The 22,967-nt window shown below is 38.5% G+C and overlaps 6 protein-coding genes across 8 annotated transcripts; 2 read left to right on the top strand and 4 right to left on the bottom strand.

Moving 5' to 3' along the window:
- Positions 1-3,458: 3,458 nt before the first annotated feature.
- Positions 3,459-5,439, top strand: LOC108832936 (uncharacterized). The gene is made up of 6 exons (XM_018606388.2): positions 3,459-3,821; positions 3,912-4,124; positions 4,353-4,448; positions 4,555-4,700; positions 4,787-5,006; positions 5,078-5,439. The coding sequence occupies exons 1-6, from the start codon at positions 3,687-3,689 to the stop codon at positions 5,267-5,269; spliced, it is 1,002 nt and encodes a 333-aa protein (XP_018461890.2). The 5' UTR covers positions 3,459-3,686; the 3' UTR covers positions 5,270-5,439.
- A 46-nt stretch (positions 5,440-5,485) lies between these two features.
- LOC108856263 (metacaspase-3) lies at positions 5,486-8,922 on the bottom strand. The gene is made up of 4 exons (XM_057010647.1): positions 8,476-8,922; positions 6,172-6,502; positions 5,790-6,081; positions 5,486-5,694 (listed from the first exon to the last, which is right to left on the bottom strand). Exons 1-4 carry the CDS (start codon positions 8,885-8,887, stop codon positions 5,635-5,637), a joined length of 1,095 nt encoding a protein of 364 aa, XP_056866627.1. The 5' UTR covers positions 8,888-8,922; the 3' UTR covers positions 5,486-5,634.
- Positions 8,923-9,989: 1,067 nt separating this feature from the next.
- On the top strand, positions 9,990-12,244 carry LOC108832934 (serine/arginine-rich splicing factor SC35). Of its 2 annotated transcripts, XR_001946593.2 has the most exons (9): positions 9,990-10,152; positions 10,243-10,321; positions 10,412-10,491; positions 10,577-10,643; positions 10,807-10,929; positions 11,061-11,255; positions 11,352-11,568; positions 11,655-11,769; positions 11,977-12,244. XR_001946593.2 is itself a non-coding variant. In XM_018606386.2 (8 exons), the coding sequence occupies exons 1-8, from the start codon at positions 10,077-10,079 to the stop codon at positions 11,658-11,660; spliced, it is 843 nt and encodes a 280-aa protein (XP_018461888.1). In that variant the 5' UTR covers positions 9,990-10,076; the 3' UTR covers positions 11,661-11,920. The 2 variants fall into 2 exon arrangements, 1 of the variants encoding a protein (XP_018461888.1); XM_018606386.2 differs by lacking the exon at positions 11,977-12,244 and having other exon boundaries at positions 11,655-11,920.
- LOC108832935 (uncharacterized) lies at positions 12,198-14,444 on the bottom strand. Its single transcript, XM_018606387.2, has 2 exons — positions 13,436-14,444; positions 12,198-13,000 (listed from the first exon to the last, which is right to left on the bottom strand). The coding sequence occupies exons 1-2, from the start codon at positions 14,398-14,400 to the stop codon at positions 12,361-12,363; spliced, it is 1,605 nt and encodes a 534-aa protein (XP_018461889.2). The 5' UTR covers positions 14,401-14,444; the 3' UTR covers positions 12,198-12,360.
- Positions 14,445-14,641: 197 nt separating this feature from the next.
- On the bottom strand, positions 14,642-16,114 carry LOC108858819 (uncharacterized). Its single transcript, XM_018632687.1, has 2 exons — positions 15,837-16,114; positions 14,642-15,512 (listed from the first exon to the last, which is right to left on the bottom strand). Exons 1-2 carry the CDS (start codon positions 16,112-16,114, stop codon positions 14,642-14,644), a joined length of 1,149 nt encoding a protein of 382 aa, XP_018488189.1.
- Positions 16,115-21,201: 5,087 nt separating this feature from the next.
- LOC108860497 (uncharacterized) lies at positions 21,202-22,888 on the bottom strand. Of its 2 annotated transcripts, none has more exons than XM_018634365.2 (3): positions 22,642-22,888; positions 22,212-22,368; positions 21,202-21,461 (listed from the first exon to the last, which is right to left on the bottom strand). In XM_018634365.2, the coding sequence occupies exons 1-3, from the start codon at positions 22,816-22,818 to the stop codon at positions 21,319-21,321; spliced, it is 477 nt and encodes a 158-aa protein (XP_018489867.2). In that variant the 5' UTR covers positions 22,819-22,888; the 3' UTR covers positions 21,202-21,318. The 2 variants fall into 2 exon arrangements, with proteins under 2 accessions (XP_018489867.2, XP_056842405.1); XM_056986425.1 differs by lacking the exon at positions 21,202-21,461 and adding an exon at positions 21,468-22,131 and having other exon boundaries at positions 22,642-22,874.
- Between the last annotated feature and the right edge of the window lie 79 nt (positions 22,889-22,967).

Consider the following 22,967-nt stretch of genomic DNA (forward strand, 5'->3'; position numbering starts at 1 on the left):
GACTTATTCCTGTAGATTCCATAAAAAATTACCATTTGAGTGGAACAAAACAAAAATCTCATTCCATTGATTTCTTATGGAATGCATGGAATACAATGGAACGTAGTTATAATTTGTTCATGGTTAAAAAAACTCATGAATGAGTGGAATGAAATTTTGTTTTTTTATTCCATAACCTCCCTCATTCTATTTTTCTACATCCCATTTTTTTCAATTCCATTTATTCATGATATTCCTACAATTGATAACCAGTTACAGCCATAGTAACTTCGTATACCAAACTCATATCATAGGACTGAGTATTTTAAAGAAGAGATGAGAGGGTGGTTACATTTCTTATCACCATTAATATAAAAGTTGAGCTGAATAATACGATATACAAAGCTCTTTTTTTTTGGCCGACGTTCAAAAGTCACAAGAGAACCAGTACATTTCTTGTAGCCATCATCTCAACCTTTTTTTGTTTATGGCACTGGATTAAGATAAATACATATGACTGGTATCACGAGTATTAGATATAGTTTTCACAAGACTACTGTACTTTTAACAATGCTTAACGAGGATTGGATGAAATCACACTTATGACAAACCTATAAATAGACACTGAACACAATAAAGAAATATCTAATCAATCAAATCAAAGAAAATGGTTCAAATAAGAGAGTTTTTTTCAGAAGGTAAAGAAGTTTCACGTGCGGATGATAACTTGCGTAGTCGGCACGGGAAGCGACAAAAACATTGGTGAAAAAGAGAGTGGACACAACACGATTGTCCTTTCATATCGTGCCATGTCATCTCTTCTTAACACGATTTGTGTTGTACGTGTACTATTTTCCGAGATGTTGATGCTGTCCTAATTACAAGACATGTCTCGGTAGGCCGTCTCAAACGATCAAATTCACACTCATTTATTGCAATTGCTATACATTGTCAAATCTACAAGAACCAAAAAAACTTCAAATTTCATGAAAGTGGAAAATAGTTAGACTGGACTGCATAGTGTGCTAGGAGGCACTTTGATCTGACCCGAAACGTATCCTACTTGCTATGTCATATACTAATAATAGTTTAATATAAGATGTGAACTCTATTTGTATATTTCGAAGTATTTATTTTTCTATATCAGTGTCTATATATGTATATATGCATGATCATATACGATATTTAAACGATGATAATAAATCCTTAAAAGAAGGATACTAATAACTGCCCTATTTACGGGGATTAGTCAACAAAGTTGGCCGACTCGATAGTATTATTTCGTTTCATAATTCTATAAATATTAAATAGTCACGAATGTTACAATGAACATTCCCCTCTAGTTCCTAAATTTGACTTTATGAAAGGGTTTTGGCCTTATATATGGTGAGATTTTGTAGGCCGACTTACGCCCTTTGGCTCATCGTGTTTTGTAATACTGTATTTCCCTTTTCATTTTATGTGATTAGTATTATAACACATCGACACATGTTTAAGATAAGTATCGAATCGCATTGAAATGATGTTCCACGGAACGAACCATAGCCTAAACTATTAGTAGTTTGCAAATACAACGATGACAACATTAACATAAACTATCAAACTAAAATTAAATATATGTTTGGTCATTTCTAACTAGCTATATTTATTTATCCATCTTCTGATATGACATCAAAATGAGTTTCTTGGTTTTTGATTTGAAGTAGTGTAGTAATACAGTTATACAGAGACCGTGTTTATAAAACAAACAAGCTACTGTATTAGACTGTACAAGTCATGGTTATAATTACTTAGTTTTATCTGTCTATTGGTTGAAGCAATTATTTACTTGTTCGTACGGTATTGGCATGCTCGATAGTGAAAACGACAAAGCAAAAATTAAGCATAATAACTTCAAATCTGAATTTGGATCTATATGAACATTTTCAAAAGATAAAGCCACTTTCTTTTTGATTTTCATATAACTCAACCCGACGTATTTTTCTTTATTATGTACCAATCAATCATTCGCGACATCTTGATTGAATATTAAAAAAATAACATTGCTTACTAAATGTTCAAAAAACAAAAAAAAAGAACATTGCTTACTATCACTTGGAATCAAAATGGTGGTTCTGGTTGCGTAGCTTAAACCCACGTACGTAACCATGATGAATATATATTATTGGTGATGATTTTTCGACAAGTGGTTGATACAAACAAATATCAGCACCAATGATCAGCACTATCAAAACCAAAAGAAAAAAGGCAAGAATATCATGTAGACTATATCCTAGTAATATAATATGTGTCACTATCGTTGTTTTTTATAACAGTCTACTTTATTAGCTTTTAATATGAGTTTACAAAGTCATGGTGCAAATCATGAGTAATAAACATAGGAATATAAAGATGAAACCGGTGCGAGAGATTTTGTTGAAGTCCTTGCTTAGCCGGTCTGTCTGCCACTCGATTTCCATCTCGGTTTATCCACACAAACTCAATTTAATCAAACTTCTGTTGCCACCACCTAATCTATGGCTTCCAATTATACACATCAAAGTGAAGTAACTTGTCATTTAGTATATCAATAGCCTTCTTACTATCACTCTCTATAATTACTTTACACCATGCATGTTGCATTGCCATGATAATTGCATGTAATTCGCTTTCCAAATCACTCTGTATTTTTGTTCCAACAGCTTGTCCTGCTCCACGATAGTAACCTAAAGAATCTCGAAAGACCCATCCAGCCTTACTTAGTAATGTCCGAGCCTGATAAGATCCATCCACATAACATTTTAGACAACCTTCTGGTGGTCTTGTCCAAGGTATGTGTTGTTGTACTCATTGTATTGTTGTTTTGTTGGGTAGAGGTTGTAGACTGATCATATTTGTCACCCATTCTGTTGCATCAAATCTTGCTTGTTGTATTACCATCCTCCAAGAAGAAACAAATAAAAATCAGCGAAGTATTTATTTTTCTTGGTGTCAACATCAACAAAGTTGATATTTTAAAATTGAAGTAAGGATTAGTTAGCCTTTATTAATCAATAAAAATGTGACGAACTTCGAGATTATCGTGCCGTGCATCGACCGACCACTTTTTCGTGGTTGATGTGGTCACAAGACCAACCCCCTTACATGTATCGGCCATATAATACGACCATACTCAATTATCATCACGTCATATTCATCATCACCTTATCCCTTACTTTAGGAGTCAACTTTCTTGGAATCTTCCCGATTTATCGTGACGAAATTTACAAAAGTTAGGCAATAGTCAAATCTAAAATTAATCCATCGACGTTTGACTTTTAAAAAACCAGATTCGCATCTCTCCAATTGATTTTTCTTTTTTGTAATCGTCTGTTCGGTACAATTGGGCTGTATTCGAAGAACATAATGGGCCTGTTTAATACAAGCCCAGATAATTTAATTAAAAAGCCTAGTATGAGTATCTTTTAACTATCAGTTGTTCTGGTAAAGTTTCTTAAGCACAAGGAAGAAGACGATCAAAGATGAAACAATGCCAAAGTGAAATATAGTACTCGCTTGAGGGTGTGATGATGTAGTATGACGAAAGCTTCGCAACGTGTTCGTCATCCCTTACGATAAAAGACTATTTAAAAAAAGAATCGAAGGCAATTTCGATTACGACTCTTGTATTTACTACAAAAAGGAGACGAAGATAAAGATCACACACCGAGAGAGATAAAACACTTATTATGGCTTTGAAAGGGATTCTAGGTTTCGAATACGGAATAGTTCAGGCGCCACTAGGACCAGATATCTCCCGTCCGGAGCTTGTAGCCGCCGTGGCTAACGCCGGAGGGATCGGTCTTCTCCGATGTCCTGATTGGGTAATTAGATTAAACACTCACTTTGTTTTTATTTCCATGGCTTAACTGATTAATATAATGTTTGTTTTGGTTATGTGAATTGGTAATCAGGAGTGTCCTGATTACGTGAGAGAGATGATCAGGAAGACGAAGACGTTGACTGACAAACCATTTGGGATCGGTGTTGTTCTTGCGTTTCCTCATGAGCTCAACGTTAAGACAATCTTGGAAGAGAAGGTTGCTGTGTTGCAGCTTTACTGGGGTGAATGTTCTAAGGAGCTTGTGGATGATGCTCACCGTGCTGGAGTCAAAGTTTTTCCTCAGGTAAAAAGTGCAGAGATTAATATAAAAGAGTCTTGGTTTTCCCGCCCAAAGTTGGCTCATCGATCCTTACATTAATATATAAAATAGGTGGTGTTTTAACCTAAAACCAATTAGTAATAAGCGATTGATCCATTTATTTTATATATTAATTAGATTTCTCTCCCAAATGCGGATACTCTGTCTCTAATAGTATGAGCAAGTTTGATGCTTAGTTACATTTTTTTTAAGGTGGGGAGTGTTGAAGAAGCTAGAAAGGCTTTTGATGTAGGAGTAGACGCAATTATTGTTCAAGGGCATGAAGCAGGAGGGCATGTTAGTGGGAAGGTAAAGCCTAGCTTTTTATAGTTTGTTGCATAACTCTTTATTTTAATTGTTTGATATTTTATCATTATCATTATCATTATCATTATCATCATTCTTCTTCTTCCAGGATGGTCTCTTTTCATTGTTGCCAAGAGTAGTTGATCTGGTTGGGGAATGCGATATTCCGGTTATCGCTGCTGGAGGAATTGTTGACGCACGTGGTTACGTTGCAGCTTTGTCGCTTGGTGCTCAAGGTGTCTGTCTTGGCACAAGGTATTTGTGTGTGTTCTTCTTCTTTTTCCACATGCTTATATATGAGTTTGTTTGAGTTGAGTTAAAGGAGTTGGTTTTGTTTTTAGGTTTGTAGCGACCCATGAGAGCTACGCACACCCAATATACAAAAGGAAGTTGGTCGAATATGAGAAAACCGAGTACACAGATATCTTTGGGCGAGCAAGGTGGCCTGGTGCGCCACAACGTGTTCTGCAGACGCCTTTCTTCGATGACTGGAGATCTCTTTCTGCCGATGAGAGTGAAGTTAACCAACCTATTATTGGACGTTCCACCATACATGGCGTCGTGAGTTTCCTTTTTAATAAGGTTTCCTCTATGGTCTTGTACTGATGAAACAAGGGAATGTCACATTGCAGGAAAAGGAGATAAGACGATTTGCAGGAACTGTACCAAACATGACAACAACGGGTGACTTAGAGAGCATGGCGATGTATGCAGGTCAAAGCGTAGGCCTTATCAAAGAGATTTTACCGGCTGGAGAGGTAGTGAAAAATCTTGTGGAAGAAGCTCAGCTTCTGATCCTCAAAAAGTTCAGCAGTACTACATGATGCACAGTTGCAGGGTCAAATCGCCAGAGAACAAAAAACTTTACTGTTTTGGAATCGGATGTGGATATTCTGTGTTGTTTGCTCTCGAGAGAAAAATATAGTGTTCTTACTGTGTAATTCCTCCTTTTACAACCATACCATTTAATCATATATAGATATTTCTCCACCCATCTTCGTTTCATATTCAGTTTATCTAACTAATCATGGGAGCCTCAATAGTTTCATAGCTTTAATTATTTAAAGAAAGATACTTGTTACAGCTTTGGCAAGTATGCTGCAGACATATCATTACATGATTTATACATATAGATAAAGAAGATGTGTATGCGTAGTAGTTTATTTGCAGAATAGGTGACTGACAGCCTTCAGAGCACAAACTTTGTAGCATATATATCGAATACCTCAGATGATGTTAGAAGTGGCACCTGCAACAGCAACAACTCAGGAAGGAAAATATCCAATCATTCAGAGAATAATGCAAAGTATCTGATACACACTACAAGTTTTTAAAATTACATACCGGGGTCTCATCAGGGTTTGTGTAGTGCCCATCACTGGCGAGGCGAGACTGAGCCTCTCGTATCGCAGAGCACATGTGGTTAAGCAGGTGACCGTACGTTGGTACTGTTCCAGCTGTTTTCACCGCCTTTATGAAGCTATAAGTCATGGCTCCTGCGTTTTTTCCCGTGAATACAGGAGTGTAACCACTGGCTTCATGATCATCACAAGCACTGAAACAAATAGCTGTTCCACCATTTGTTCCTTTGTAAGTTCTCCCTGATGTTTGACGTTCCCACTCATAATAACCATTCCTGGTTTTTTCATTTACACACACACACACAAAGGATTATTCTCAGATTCGGTCAGGTAGAAAATGAACTGATATGTTTTTTTTAGAGTACCTCTCCATCCTGCAAACAGAGGGTAAATCAAGGACAGTCCCGCTGTTACATGCGTCGATGACAGCGTGAAGCTTAGCTCCATGGACGAGCGGCCTCACGAGTATCTTGTTGATCTCATCATCTATGATTTTTCCTTCGGTCTCATGGTCTAAAGGGCACAAAGCTTCGTCTTGACCATCGACCTCGTCTCCATCGTAGTCCTTCTGCTGAGATCCATGACCAGAGTAATGGAACACAAGGGAGTCCCTTGCTCTGTTTCCTTCAACTAACCATCGCATCGCCTTTCTAATGTTTTTCTTCGTTGGTATTCTCTGCGGACTGGCTTCATCTTCTGCAACAACAACAACAAACAATCATCACCAAGAATTCAATGGAAATAATTAATTTCTTAAATTTTCTAAACAAAAACATGACTAATTGTTTATCTAACCATAATTTAATCAATAATAAAATAGAATATATATTATCATTAGTTAAATAACACTAACTATATTTTGATCCGCACATCCATGCAAAAATCCGAATCTAAAAAGTCAAACCGACCCCGATCCAAAAAGAAATACAAAACTCGAATCGAAATTGATTAAATATCAAAATTTGGTATTTAGAGAACTGAAACCGAATCTGATCTGAACCGAAGTATTCCAGATACCTAAATGTATTTGAAATAGATATATATATATATATATATATATATATATATATATATTATTTTTTAGACTTAGTGTATAAAACATCCGGAATATATATGGTACTTATAAGTTGGTTTAAAAAATTGAGAATATATATAAATAGTCAAATGTAAATATCTAAAATAGTTAAAGTGTACTCAAATCACCCAAATACTTAACATAATTATTGATTCTCTATCTAAATATTTAAATCAAACTAATTTATATGTGAAGTTGGGGTGTTCTGATATATGTTACTCAAATTTATCTGTAATATATTATTTTGTTATATATTTTGAGAAATTTAAAATATATAATGAATTTAGAAGGGTTATCCGAACCTGAACAAACCCGCAAATATCTGAAACGAATCCGAACCAAAATTTAGAAATATCGAAATGGAACTGAAATCTTTAATCCCGGAAACCCAAAACCCAAACAGACTTAAACCAAACCCGAATGGGTACCCGAACGCGCACCCCTAATTCACAATCTATTTTTTTCCTTTAAAAACACATCAAACATATAATTAATAGTATTTTATACGTACCATCATATAAATAATCACATATATTATATTTTCAATAATCATATATTGAAAACATTTTTTAATAATGGTTATTGGAAAATATTTTAGTAAAACTAAAAATTTTGAATATATGTATATTTTAAATCAATTTTGATATAAATCAACTTTAAATTATTATTTTGATTTTAAATAGGTATATAAGTTTAGATTTTGTTTTATGATTATTTTAGACATATGATATTTTAAAATAATTAGATTGGTTCATTTTTATATATTTTAAAGTTAACACAAATAGATAGTTTCTCATAATATAATTTATTTCCAATTTTTTTAATAACATAAATTCATTCTTTTCTTAATATACTGCTATATATATTTCCAAATAATATTATATCCTTTTTACACTACTATTTATGTTTTCAAACAAACCTATTTTTAAAAATTGATATTCATGTTTCAAAACAAACTTATTTTTAAAACTGCTATCCAAATTTCCAAACAAACATCTTTTTAAAATTGTTATCTACGTTTATAAAACAAACCTAATTTGTATTTCAGTTTTAATAATATAGATTTAATGTGAAATATAAAAATCATAATTTAAGTTGGTATATGAAATTTGAATTTGTATTTTTAATGTGAAATATAAAAATCATAATTTAAGTTGGTTTATGAAATTTGACTTTGTATTGTATTTTCCTTATAAATTTTGAAACATTTTTTTACTTATGGTTATTGAAAAATATTTTAGTAAAAATAAAATTTTAAATATATGTATATTTTAAATATTTTTGATATAAATTAACTTTAAATTATTATTTTGATTTGAAATATGTATATAGAATTTAATTTTTTTTATGATTATTTTAGACAAATGATATTTTTAGATAATTAGATTAGCTCATTTTTCGTATATTTTAAAGTTGACACAAATAGATATAGTCTTAACGGTCATTCTCAATACAATGACCATGATCTTTATATTAAAAAATGAGGGAGTATTAGTTTAGTCTAACGGTCATTCTCAATACAATGACCATGATCTTTTCCGGTTGAGTTAATAACTTCTAGTAATAAAAGTGGCTTTAGAGAAGTAAAAACAACCTGTGAGCATGAGAATAGAGTCAATAGGGAAACCCATTTGCTGAACCAAGAAAGATCTCATGGACTTTGCATCACTGATGCAACCTTTCAAGCTATAGCTTTTGCCCTTATAGTCCAAACCGCATAAAACAGCTCTCTTCTTCCCAAACGGGGAAGGAAGAGGCTCGAGCAGCCTCGGTGGTGGTGGTGGCTGTTGAGCCATTATTTGTTGCTGATGCTGCGGTTGCTGTTGTTTGTGTTGTCTGCGCAGCTGTTGAAGCCCTTGAAGCACGCGGTTCGCACCACGCGCTATGTCCACGAGGGAGGAGAGCTGCGTGACAGAATGGCAGGTTGAGCATTGGATGGAACTAACCCCAGGTTGAGCCCACATCCATCTACCACAACGGCACCGTATTTCTCTTCGGCTAGACATGACTGATATTTGTTTTCTCTTTGTGCTTTTTCTGCTACGTCAAATGCATGTGAGTGATGAGTTTTTATATTAGAGTTGTGTATATTCGTAGCTATCTACTGAAAAGACATGTAGAATGTGTATTTGTCCACGTACGTAGATCCTGTTATTCTTACGCTTGCATGTTGCTATGTGAATCAATTCGCAAACAATATTTCAAATATAATACTAACAGAATATGATTCTTTGAAAGAAAAGGAAAAAAAAACAAAAATGTCTGATTTGATTGATCACTCTGACTTATATGTAATCCAACATCACTTTTGCTGTGTTTTTTCTTATTCTAAAGTGTTCTGTGGGCTTTAATTTGCCCCATGAGAAAGCTGAAGGATCCATAAGAGGGAGGAGTGGTGTATTGTGGACCCTACCTTGACCAGTAAAGTACAACACAACCCAAGTTTTTTTTTTGTTTTGAAACCCCCCTTTTTTCTATTAAACACACAACCCAAGTTTGATTGAGACTTTTGAAAACCCCGTATAGGACGTGTAACATGTCCCAATTTTTTTTTTTTTTTTGGTAATCATGTTAAACATATGTCCCAATATATTTCTTGACTTGACTTTGATTCACTCGTTTTCCAATATATTTCATTCCGCAAACGAGTGAATCAAAGTAAAGTCGAGAACACGCTAGCTGAATCATAAAAAAATAGAATGGTTATGGTGCATATTCATTTTATTTGGATTTGGTTTGCTTTCCATTTGACCTGATAATGATGTCTTTCCCTTACAAACCGACAACATGTGATGTTGGAATTTTGAGAAAACTCTCATATGACATATCTAATGACTAATGAGTTAGGGTTTTGGTTTGTGAATCATCAAACCGCACTAGAATCGATCCCTTTTTGAGTTGATTTGAATTCTTTCCATACACAATCACGTTCTTTATACCAATCGTTACTAAACCGGTACGAACCAATGTCGTTACAATTCAATTGGATTGTAATTTCCCCTTTTCTATTTACCGCTAGCTACTTTTTTTCCTAACCGAACGGGCACAATGGTAATTAGCAATAAGTTATAGGGCCTCAGCCCTTAAAAAAGTAGCCCGTCTCTTGTAGATTTCATTATCTCCACAGGCCGCAACAAACCTAATCTCACTCCCCCTCCCCTACCATCCTCCACTCTCTCCGCCGGCGGTAAAACCATGTCGCACTTCGGAAGGTCAGGTCCGCCGGACATCAGCGACACCTACTCTCTTCTCGTCCTCAACATCACCTTCCGTAATCTCTCTCTATTTATCTATCTCGAACTCGTTGTAACACTGTTCATTTCTATGAGAGATTTAGGGTTTTTGTTGTGTGTTTGTTTAGGTACGACTGCAGATGACCTCTATCCTCTATTCGCGAAGTATGGCAAGGTCGTGGATATCTTCATCCCCAGAGATCGAAGGTCTGATTTCGTTTTTTTCCCACTGATACAGTGGAAAATTAGGGTTTCTGTGATTGAATCAGCTCCGTATTGTTTATGTGATTTTTTTAGGACTGGTGATTCGCGTGGTTTTGCGTTTGTTCGATATAAGTATAAAGATGAAGCTCATAAAGCTGTGGAAAGGCTTGATGGTAAACTATATCAAATATCTTTTCCTTTTGTGTACTTGGTGATGAGTTCAGTTTCATGAAAAGGTTATATGTCTTTTTGTTTCAGGACGAGAGGTTGATGGTAGAGAAATTACTGTTCAGTTTGCAAAGTATGGCCCTAATGCTGAGAAGATGTAAGCTCTTCTTTCCTTTTGTATTGATTGTTAAAAGTTTCTTACGCTTGTTTTAAGTTTTATACATGTTTTAAGTTTTTTTTTTAATCAATGTTGCTTTCTTATATGAAGGAAAGGTGGTTATGTAATTGTATCTTGATTAGTTTTGTAATTATCATTTCAGTTCCAAAGGAAGAGTTGTGGAACCACCTCCAAGGTCACGAAGGTCAAGAAGCCGTAGTCCTCGAAGGAGCAGTAGCCCTTATAGACGCCGTAGTCCTAGGAGAAGCCGCAGTCCCCGCAGGAGGTGAGTTTCTTCTTCTCTACCTCTATTTTCAAGTGACTGTGACTCAGATTTTGACTTTTTGTTACTTGATCGAGCAAAAAAAATTCATCCTAACTGTATACGCCTAAATAATCTCCTACATAAATTTCTAGGTCCCGAGATGATTACAGGGAAAGAGACTACAGGAAGAGGAGCAGAAGTAGAAGCAACGAAAGGCGTGATAGGCATCATGACAAGGATAGAGATTACCGCCGTCGCAGTAGGTCTCGTAGTGCCAGCCCAGATGACAAACGCAGAGTCAGAGGCCGTTATGATGATGAGAGACGCAGTCGCAGTCGCTCCTTGAGGTCTCTTCCTTTTTTTTTTTTGAACTTTTTTTTTTCCAATGTTTTTGCTCCAGGCTATGTAACACTGATTCTGATCACCGACTTTATGACATGCAGTGCGTCTCCCCCTCGCCGCAGCAGCCGCAGCCCTAGAAGTGCCTCCCCACTAAAAGCCTCTCCTGAAAGGCGAAGCAAAGAGAGGTCTCTAACTCCTGTTCCCCGCAGCCGTAGCCCAAGAAGTCCTTCCATGGAAAAGGCTTCTCCTGAGAGGAAGAGCAATGATAGGTCCCCATCTCCTCGGGACACAGCTCGTAGTCAATCTCCTAATGCGGAGGTGGGATAAAGACTTTCCATAGCTTTATATATAAACCACTAATGAAAAGTTGATCTCTGAAATGTGTTTGGTTATATCACTTGCAGGAATGACGGCATACTTGTGAAGGAGAGTGTGTATCAAACATGTTTTGCTTGAATTGATGATGTTTCATCTTCAAGCATGGGAACTTCTATCCTCTGTAGTATTGGTTGAATTTCCGTAGGTGCTCTAAACTACTACTGTGTGTTTGTTTCCTGAGATCTTTCAGAGTTTAGTATCTTGAGACTTCCTTAGTTGTCTTATGTGCAAGATTATTATGTTTGAGATATTACATCTTTACTAGACTCTGGTCAAGTTGAATCTTCTTTTTTTTTGGTGTGTCAAGTTGCTAACCTCATTACATGGCTTGTCTTGAATTTTTTCTAGTCTTGTTCGAGAAAAGAATTGACTTGGGAAGATGGCACAACCATGTTGAGATTGTAGCTGTTGCTGCTGTTTATGAAACCGTAGATGATTGATGTCTTGATCGATGTTAGATGTGTCATGCTTGATGATAGATGCCGGTTTCAACACCCTGATGAATCTACCCTACCATATATATTTTAGCCTCTTTGTTATTGTCTGTACTAGAAGGGTGTCGATTGCCATGTGTTTGAATCCAGCTTTGAAATTATCATAAATCTTTTCTTCGTTCCTTAACCAGCTTTCATTTTAGCTTTCACTGATCTCTTTTCATCAAAGGTTAAAATTGAAAAATATCTCATTACAAAGATGGTAATCACAAAGAACTAACGTATAACATCGTTGTGGTTAGTCGATGGTGAGATGAAGAAGCTGCGTGAACTCCAACCTTCGTGTCTCATGGTAAAAGGTCTTATACTTATTTGGCCAATAAGTCAACCAAATGGACCCTTTAATCTCCCATTCCATCCTTCTCCCCAGTGCGCCTTTACCAATCTTCCACACCACGCTCTCTCCATACTCATCCCCTGCGAATATCACTCCTCCTCTCCTCGTAAATGACCTATATGCCCTCGCGTACCTATCCTTGAACCAAGACCTCGGACTCATTATCGAAAACCTCGAAGGCTTCGTCGTGAAAACCTCTCTTCCTCCAACGCTGCTGTCGTACAAGATCCAGTTCAGATTCGCCGTGTATCCCAGCACCGACTGCTCGAACTTCCATGGGGTCATTGTCATGGTCGAGGCTTCTCGTCCAGCTACTCTTAGGCCTAACGAGTTTGGTGGGTCGAAGGAGCCTTCTATAGACCTCTCGACTTCGAATTCTCGTCCCGGGTTGTTGGATGATTTGCTAACCGAAACGCTTATGAAGTCGGTTTGGAGAGTGGGAGTTATGTGCAAAGAGATCCTTGATGGGAAGTGTTTCTCGTGTTCTCCTGCTCCTTTTCTCGACATCAGTCTCTCGTTTACAAGCTTTATTACATCGAATCTGTATATGCACAAAATTAGTTGCTGACACTCGCGAATGTTTCATTAACGAAAACTTTGGACAAATCTAATAGCACATTTTTAGTTACTGTTACAAAGATAATATTCAAAAATGTAAAAAAAAATACAAAGATAATATTCAAACAGAAAATCTCTAAAACATTCTATAAAAACATTAAACTATTTTACATCCAAAATCTTTAACCTAATCTTACCCTAATCTTATCCTTTAAACAATAAATCTTAAGCTATTATCACTAAACCTAAATTAAATATGTAAATAAATGTATTTTTATCTTTTAATTAATGCTATTTAAGATTTTTTCTCTCGTTTGTTATTTGTGAACATAAAATTAATTAATTTAATGCTACCTTACTGTATTTTCAAAAACTTTTTAGGCCATTTTTAGAGTTAAGACAATAAACTAGTATGTACCTGATGTTGTCTATCTTCACGATGACATCGATCCACTTGTCTCTAACTACAACTTTATGATTGAACTGCATCACACCTTCCAGCTGATTAAACTTGAGAGAGAACAACAATCTCGAATCAGCTGTAGGGTTGCTCGATCTCTCCACTTCCATGGCTTCAATAGGACAATACAACTGTACTTTCCACAATCCATAAGCCGAGAACGCGTAAGAGAACAGAGGAGTTGTTGTGGTCTTGTAATCACTCCGAGTATCCTTACGCTCGATGATCCAATTTGTGATCGCTAGATTGACCGATCTCATCCATTGTTCTTCTAAATTAGACCCTAGAAACTTCATCAAAGATGTCGTTGCTTGCCTTGCATGACACGTAACCAAATGGTTCCTGAGGGTATTTAGGCAGTTTTCACGGAGATACAAAGGAGCTTCATAGACGCAAACGAGGAACGAGAGAGTGAGAATCACTGTATTGAAGATTTCTTTAAGACCGTTGATCATCGAAGGATCAGGATTAGGGACTTTGATGGTTGAACAATTGGAACTATTTGAGGTATAAGTTAAGATAGATTCAACAAAACTAACGAGGAGAGAGGTGATTGTTTGTTCATCAAAAGGGTTTGGTGAGTTTGGATTGATGTTGAGTTCTTGTTTAGAGGTCCAGAGATACAAAGGAGGGTGGTTATTGGATTGGACGATGATGGAGAAAGTGGGGATTTTAGGACTAGGGTTTCTTTGTGCTATGAGATCTAGGGTGGAATTTGGGAAACCCGAAGCTGAGTGGCAAATGCAAAAGGAAAGAGAAGTTGTGTTCCATTTGGTGATTTGTGGAATGTTTTGAATCCAAGTGAATACATCAGGGAACTTCTCGGACATCATTTTTGGTTGTTGTTGTTGCTGTAGTTTAAGTTTTGCTTGTATACACACACACGTATATATAGATGCATGAGCTTGAACATATTGATTCATGTGTAGATTTTTGGCAAGAAGCAAAATTGAAGAGATAAGCTTTAAATTTTGCTAAAAGCAGAATAATAAACTTTTGTTGGTATATTTAATCTATGGATGGTTTGGATATACTTGTCGTGAATAATTATCAAAACTATCACTTTTTTTTTTTTTTTTTTTTTTTGTTAAAGGATTTTCATTAATGGGCAAAGCAAGCAATACAACTTAAATGTTTTTGACAACCACAAACACCCAATCAACATCAAGGAGGTTTCCAAATTCGCAAGAGGGGAGGACCTAGGGAGTGACCGAGAGAGACCAACGCATTGGCTTTGTCAGAGACAATGCGGTGGATGTTACGACCCAAAACCGCAGCTGGGATCGTGAGACCGGAGTGGAATCTGGCATTGCGTTCTTGCCACAGACAATAGACAGTTGCCTGCCAAGCCTGTAACAAAGCAATTTTAAGAGCACGTTCTGGTGAGGCAGAAGGCAACCATAGCAGCACCGCATTCCATGAATGAGGAGGAGTGAAAATGTTGAGACGAGCACAGATGAACGACCACACTTGAGATGAGAAATGGCACTCGAAAAAGAGATGGTTCCTTGACTCATTGTCAAGACCACACAGTAGACAGGTAGTCTCCACATCAAGACCCCAAGAATGTAGGCGATCAAGCGTTGGATTCCTATCAAGAATAAAGAGCCAAGTAGTTGTTGCATGACGGGGAATGATACCTTTGTGCCAAATAAGAGGCGCCCAAGATTTTGCTGCAATATTCGGCCGAATGGCTTCCCCAACCAACCGAGAGATGAATAAATTCTGAGACTGACCATTGACAATCCAAGAAGGCGAGTCTGGTATGTCAGTGGGAGATATCGTAGTAAGGAATGCCAATAAATCAAGCTGACAGTTTGACCTTGCCTCAGGAAGAGACCAAGAATTACCATTCCAAACATCAGAGACCAGCGCAAATAAGGGTACACCCAAGCGAGTAGGACCATCCTGACCAAGGTAGCTATAAAGAGAGCCGAATGGAGTCCATGGATCCCACCAGAAATAAGTAGCTTCACCATTTCCAATAGATATTCTAATGAACTCTATAGCTTTGGATCGCAGCTTGAGTAACCTCCTGAACATCCATGAATAAGAGTAATTTTTCTCATTGAGAGACCAAAAAGGAGCCTTGTCCAAATATCTCTGTCTTATCCACGCAGCCCATATAGACCCAGCCCTGAAGTAGAGCATCCAGATCAGTTTCAAGGCGCAAGTTTCACTCCAAAATTCAATATTCCGGATGCCCAAACCGCCTTCTTTTTTAGGAGTACACAGGACTTTCTAAGCGACTTTTGCGCCAGTTGAAATCCCTATAGTCCCATGCCATAAGAAGGAACTGCATAAAGAGTTGATAGCTTTCATGACCCGCTTCGGAAGGAGAAAAGCGCTTGACCAGTACCCAATGATGCCAGAGATAACTGATGTTAGCATGGTAAGTCTCCCTGCCATAGATAGAGCTCTAGTAGTCCAAGAGCTCATTTTCTTTTTGATCTGCAGCAGAAGCGGATCACAATCTGAGAAGGACAGCTTCTTTGTGCAAAGGGGCGTGCCAAGGTAGCGAACCGGTAGATTCGATCGAGCCAACCCAAATCGAGTTGCAATACGCTGAATCTCCGCCTCCTCAATCCCCGAAGAGAATAAAGTTGTTTTACTCACATTTACTGCAAGACCAGACATCATTTCAAAATCTGACAAGACATCAAAAACTCCTTGAAGAGACGCCTCAGACCCCTCTATGAATATGAGCAAGTCGTCGGCAAAACATAGGTGAGTTAATTGCTGATCAGCACACCCATGATGATACCCAAACGAGCCTGACTCCGCTGCTCTGTTCAACATAAGGGACAGAATATGCATCATCATGACAAAAAGGATTGGAGACAGGATCCCCTTGACGAAGACCAGTCTTTCCTTTGAAATAGCCAGATGAGACTCCATTTATACTGAGAGTGAAGGAGGGTGAGCAGATGCATGCTTTAACCCAACCGATGAAGGTTTGAGGCAAGTCATAGGCTTGAAGAGTACTTAGCACAAAATCCCAGCGTACGGAATCAAATGCCTTCGCAATATCCACCTTCAATGTAATCTTCCGAACCTCAGAGTCCCTGTGGTAGCCATTTAAAACCTCTGAGGCCAGCAAGATGTTCTCCAAGATCAGCCTATCCTTGACAAAAGCTGTTTGGTTAGGAAGCACTATGGCCGGGAGAATGGATTTCAGCCGATCAGAGAGAAGCTTTGAGATCAGCTTGTATTGTGTGTTAAGACACGCAATAGGCCGAAACTCTCTAATAGTGTTTGCCCCTGGTCGCTTAGGAAGAAGAACCAGGGTAGTAGAGTTTAAAGACGTTGGCATAAAACTGGTCCTGAAAAAATCAAGCGTTGAAGAAATGAATTCCTCCCCAAGTACAGACCAAGCAGCTCTGAAAAATTCAACAGGAAAACCATCAGGCCCAGGAGTCTTGTTGTTTTTCATTCTCTGAAGACATGACATGATCAAATCTGATCCGAAAGGAAGAAGACATGCAGCCCTGTCGACGGAAGAGCATTTACGCAGCACTGTTGCTTCAAGAAAATCTGGGAGGTCTGGCCAAAAGGTTCCCCGAACAGTACACAGAATACCCTCAAAATATTCCAGAGCCAGCTCGTGCACCTCCTGAAGAGAGGTAGTAAAAGACCCATCATCGCGGAGAAGCTGCTTGACCGCGTTTAAAGCATTCCTCAAAGTCATCATGTTATGGTAGAAAGGTGTATTGAAGTCACCTTCTCCCAACCATTTAACTCTAGAACGCTGTCTGAAGAAGCTTTCCTCAGCAAGCCGCAAGGAAATCCAAAGATCCTTTGCCACTGCCTCCATCTGCAGATTAAAAGACGTGGGGCTATCAAGCGCTATAAGCTGAGCTGATGTGAGATTGTGCTCTGCCTCGCGCACCCGCTTCTCAATATCGCTATAGTTATCACGATGGAGAGTTTTCATAGGCCTCTTCAAGCTTTTCACTTTGAAACAAAAGTCCCTCAATGAGAAAGCCCTTTGGCCTGCCTGATCCCATGCTCCCTTAACCACCTCCAAGAAGCGTGGATTCTTAATCAAAAGATTGTAGAACCTGAAAGGCCTCGTTCCAAAAGACGGAGGAGGAGTGACAAGTTGAATATGACAAGGACAATGGTCTGAAAACTCAGGAGCCGAAAACTCGCAGTAACTAGAAGGAAACTGAAGAATCCAAGCCCCATTAACCAAACATCTATCAAGTTTCTTGCCTATAGGGTCAGATGGACGCTTATTCGTCCAAGTGTATTTAGGGCCTGTGAAAGGTAAATCAAAAAGACCTAAATCGCCCAAGCATTCACCAAATAACCTCATAGGGCGCGTCGTTGAGCAGATTCCAGGGTTGGATGTTTCATCAGGGTGTAAAATCTCGTTAAAATCTCCTCCAACCATCCAAGGCTTGTTGGCGAGATCAAAAGATGCACTCGTATCCCTTAGAGAAATCCAAAGATCCTTTCGGTCTTCCTCCTCATTTGAAGCATAAACTGCCGTGTAAACAATGGAGATCCCATTTTCCAACGTAACCTCACAAGTAAGAGATTGTAGGTCCGCGAAGAGGAGCCGTACTGTCACTGGATTCCTGTAGATAAACCATATTTTCCCTAACGGAGACTGGTGGTAGTTGTCCAAAAGAGACCACCCCGGGCCTAAAGAAGATAAAATAAGTTGCTTGCTTGCTTCACCTACGTGCGTTTCAAGCAGTGCCCCAAAAAGTAATGACCGCCTATTAAGCCAAGAAGACAGTGGGCTATGCTTTTTATTATCGGTAAGACCGCGCACGTTCCAAAAAAATGTACTCGACATTGGATTAATTAGAGGGTGTGTGATTCTCCCTCCACTCGATTGGAAGGAAACCACTGGTTCCTTGAGGAACCGGAGATGAATATTTGCGCTTCTTCTTCTTCCTCTCCGCAGAGGACTTTGGGGAAGGACCGAATGAAACCATAGTACTAGGCCCAGATCCTGAACAGACAACCAAAGCTGAAGAAGGAGGCTGATTGGAGGTCTGCGGGATTGAATTTCCTGAAACTGAGGGAGGATCCGGAGAGAAGCCCAGGACGAGAGATTTATCAGTAGAAGAGGCTCCTATGACGGTAGAACTTCCAGCCTCAGGAGCAACGAGTGTGCTAGGCAGAGACGACCCCCCTTTTGATACTTCTTTTGGAGCATCACTCTGAAGGGGCTGGAATTTGTTAGATGAGACTACTGGAGACGGAGCGAGAGAAGCAGACGCTTTATCGGGAGACGCCTGCTTTGAGGATGAGGGAACATCAAGCTTAGAGTTAGCCTCAGAAACTCCTTGCTTTTTCTTGGATTTATTTCGCTTATTTTTCCTGCTCGGTGTCTGCCAGTCCTTCTCGATATCAGTATCCACCGCCACACCCTTGCCTTTAGCATCATGATTCTCCTTAGCAATTGAGATCGGGCATAAGGCTGCTTTGTGGCCAATTTCGTTGCAGAATGGACAAAGAGGAGGCAACCATGGATAGGTAATCTCTAATAGCAGAAGATTCCCATCGTCACATTCAAGCTCAATTTCGGCCGGAAGTGGCTTTGTAAGATCAGCAATCACCTTAACCTCTGCAGATGATATACTTGTAAATGGCTTCGCGTCAACCACCCGACCTAGCGGGGAACATACGGAGCTTAAACCTTCGTGGGTGATCAGGTCGAAAGGGATACCCTGAATCTTCACCCACACCGGGGCTTTATCAAGAGCAGGAGGGTTAAGGCTAAATTCCGCTTTCCACTCAGTGACGAAGAAAGGGGAATCACCCACACGCCAAAGCTCATGCTGAAGAATGCGTTTGCGCAAAGAGGGAGAGGGAATGTTGAAGATGTAAGCATTCTTAGCCAGATGATGAATGGTTACTCTTCTGTCCTTTCCCCACAAATAATTAAGGACAGCCCAGATCTTCCCATAAGAAGGAGCTTTACCATAGAAGATACCGACGATGTAGTCGCTGTGGATCTTTGCCCCGCGTTCAAAGACCCCATTAGAAATTTTAACTCTGGGTTTACCCTCCGGCGACGTAGTAACCGAAGCAGTTGGAGCGGGGAACTTAGAAGCAGATTTCAGAGTACTCGCCCAATTATAACCTCCTGTTGAAGGAGTAGAGGTAGTAGGTGCGCGACCTTCATTAATTGGGTCACCAGGAGGAGCAGGACCAGCAGGAGTCGCACTCTGAGACGGGACCACAGATAGACCCTTAGCTGAGAAGGACCTATCTGCGTTCGCCCTAGCTGAGTCAACGGAGGGGGCCGCCTGAAGAGAAGCGCTTGTACTCAAGGAGCCGAAGATAAGAGGCCCTTTGAGAGGCTGAGAGGGACCACAGGTTAACTGCGGTAAATTAGCCTGGTTCGAAGTAGGAACAGCTGAACCTGACACAGAGACCTCCGGGAATAAATCCATAGGAGAGGATGGGGAGGAGCTTGGAGAAAGACCACTAGAACTAGCAGATGGACCGTGGAAGATTGGATCGGGAGGGAGAGGAGGCAGGGGAGGCGGATCCGGTGAAGGAGGCCCCGTCATCGAGGAGATGACCCGACGGTGGTTAGGGTTTGAAGGGTCGCAGAGAAATCGCCTTTACTGTAGCAGGAGAGAGAACCCTATAATATCCGTCGTATACGATAGAACCCTATATATAATATCTATCACTTCAAGAATTTTATTTTACGGTCTCACATTCTATTCTCAGGGAGAACAATAGTATCTTTGTAGTTTAACCAGATACTGAATGCTAATATCTTTTTTTTTTTTTTTTTAATTTCAGTTAGCTTTTAAAAATTATACGGAAATTTAACATTCTTCGATAATCCTTTTTTAATTGCATGGTTACGAAAATATTATTTGCGTATCAGGATGTTTTTCTTTGAATGAGATAGAGATATGGTTGATGTGCCATGCATGATTTGCATGGCAAGAGTTGACTAATAACCAGAAAATTAATTTCAGATTCTTTGTCATAATCAATATGTTTTTTTTTTCTTCTTTTAAATTAACAAAGAAAACTTGTAACAAAATAATAATTAGCCACATATTCTTTCAACCACTTCTGCAGCGTCAAGTAAACAACAATGGATTTTGCATTAACTTACTTTACGTATTCCTTTGGTTCACCCTCATCAAGTCATTTGCATGGTAATTTTAGTTATAATCCCATTTTTTTTCTCTTTTTCTTACATTACTAAACTGAGTCTTTGGAATATTAAAAATACTATCAATATGCTTTTACTGCTAAGTTGCTAACGTTTATATTGTTCTCATTTTTGGGAAGTTTTGTATACTATTTGGAGAATAACTTCCCTGTTGATACAGTAACACACGTTACATAACAGATACGATCAAAGTTTACAAAACTTTGTTTTGTTTGTTATTTTCTCTTTACTATGTTTAGTAAAACCCTTGAAACTATATATAATCTTATATATGGGTTTCTAGCAAATTAGATAATCTAAACACAGGTTTCTACCAAAAATTAGATAATTTAGATAGACACCCACACGCTAAAGCCATCCCATTGCTTATAGTTTTTCTTATTCTCCTTTTGGTATATTAGATAAGGAGTTGCGGATCTTCAGCTGTCAAATTAACGCAGTTTCTTGCTCCACACGGCTGGAGATGCTAGTTTATGAATCTGGCATCGTACCACTATCGGCCATACGTGTTTCATTTCAGGCCAGATGAGAATTGAAAGCATCAGGCACATTATAGGCCCAGTTCATGTAAAGTTCAGTTCTTGATAAAATGGGCATCTTCTAAGAGGACTATCGTTGTCATACATACTGTCTCACAAACTCAGGTTACAAAATTTTATACAAGTGAAAAAAAAAAGCATCATCCACTCACACCGCTCTTTCCCAATCGCTCTTTTCCGCCAAGCGTTTGGATTATAGATTCCAAGAGCTTAATCTCGTTATCGCGTTTGGATATCTGTTCTTGCATACCTCGGAGCTCTTCCATATGCAGCTTGAAAACCTCTGAAACAACAATAGTTACTAGGCCTGGGCATAAAAACCGAAAACCGAAAACCGAACCGAAACCGAACCGAAAAAACCGAATCCGAAACCGAACCAAAGTTTAAAATAACCGAACGGTTCCTATATTTCTATAACCGAAAAACCGAAACCGAACCGGTACCGAACCGAGAACCGAATGGGTACCCGAACATCCGAAATACAATTTATATACCTAAAATATTAGTTATATTTAGTACTAAAATACCAAATATTCTAAACATTATACACCAATTTATCCCAAAATATATAGAAAATTTTTTTTTTGTTATTTCAAGTTATCCAACTTATCCTAAAAATTAAATTTTCCGAATATTTTTATCGAAAATATTAAAATTTATATGAATTACCTGATTTATATCTGAAAACTTCTCAGAAGTCTGTTTTTAACCATGAATCATCCAAAATTAACAGAAAAACTGGAACTAATCTGTAACCGAATTAGAACCAAAAATTTATAAAGTATTAGTCGGTTCTTATAATTATTATCCGAACCGAACCGAAACCGAAAAGAACCGAACCGGATCCGAACCGAATTTCATATATAACCGAACGGTTCCTATATTTCTAGAACCGAAAAACCGAAAACCGAAAAAACCGAACCGGAACCGAACCGAAAACCGAACGCCCAGGCCTAATAGTTACAAACAGTCTTCGTTGAAATATCATCGACCCAAGAAGCGGCGCATTGATAATTTTAAAAGTTTTACGTACTTGTGGTGTTTTCGAGCTCTTTTGTGACCTCTTGGGCACGTGATTCAGCAGCTTTCTGGGAGGACTCAGCTTGGCGTTTCTCTGAGCGAGCATGAGCAGCAGCTGTAATGGCAGCATCTAGTTCTCTTTCTAGTGTTTGTACCCTTTGGTCAAGAACCTAAAAGAGTACACACAGCAAAGCAAACATTAACACTTCATAGTGAAATCTAAAAGATCTAGACTTTTATGATTTGATGATCATTAGCATCATCAGTAGACCACAAAATCACACTACAAACATTGGTTGATTCGTTACAGATTCACTATTACAATGTAACGAATCAACCAATGTTTTCACCAAATCAACCAGATCGAATGATAAAATCTATAGATACACAGATGCAATCATTAAATTCTGAATCCTATGACGGGAACAGAGGTTTTAACAGACCTTGATTGTTCGAGATTGTTCGGAGATGAGAGAAGCTCTAGCGAAAGTGTCTTCTTCCACGAAGACTGCTTTCTTGAGGAGAAGCTTCTGTAGAGCATCGAGATTCGAAGCCATCTCCGTTATGTTCTGTAACGATCCCTTCCATCGATCCTCGCTCCCACCGATCTGCTCCTCCATCGGAAGAATTCAAACGATCTCACTCTCTCTTTCCCGGAGAGAATCAAACTTAGACTCGGTTTTATCTATCAGCCCAATAAAAAGATTAATTAGGCTTTCTTTTACTTAACGGCCCATCAAGTACAGCCAATAGGAGGAGAGCTCGACTC

This window comes from Raphanus sativus, chromosome 5 (genome assembly GCF_000801105.2).
Source record: "Raphanus sativus cultivar WK10039 chromosome 5, ASM80110v3, whole genome shotgun sequence".
Classification (NCBI taxonomy): Eukaryota; Viridiplantae; Streptophyta; class Magnoliopsida; order Brassicales; family Brassicaceae; genus Raphanus; species Raphanus sativus.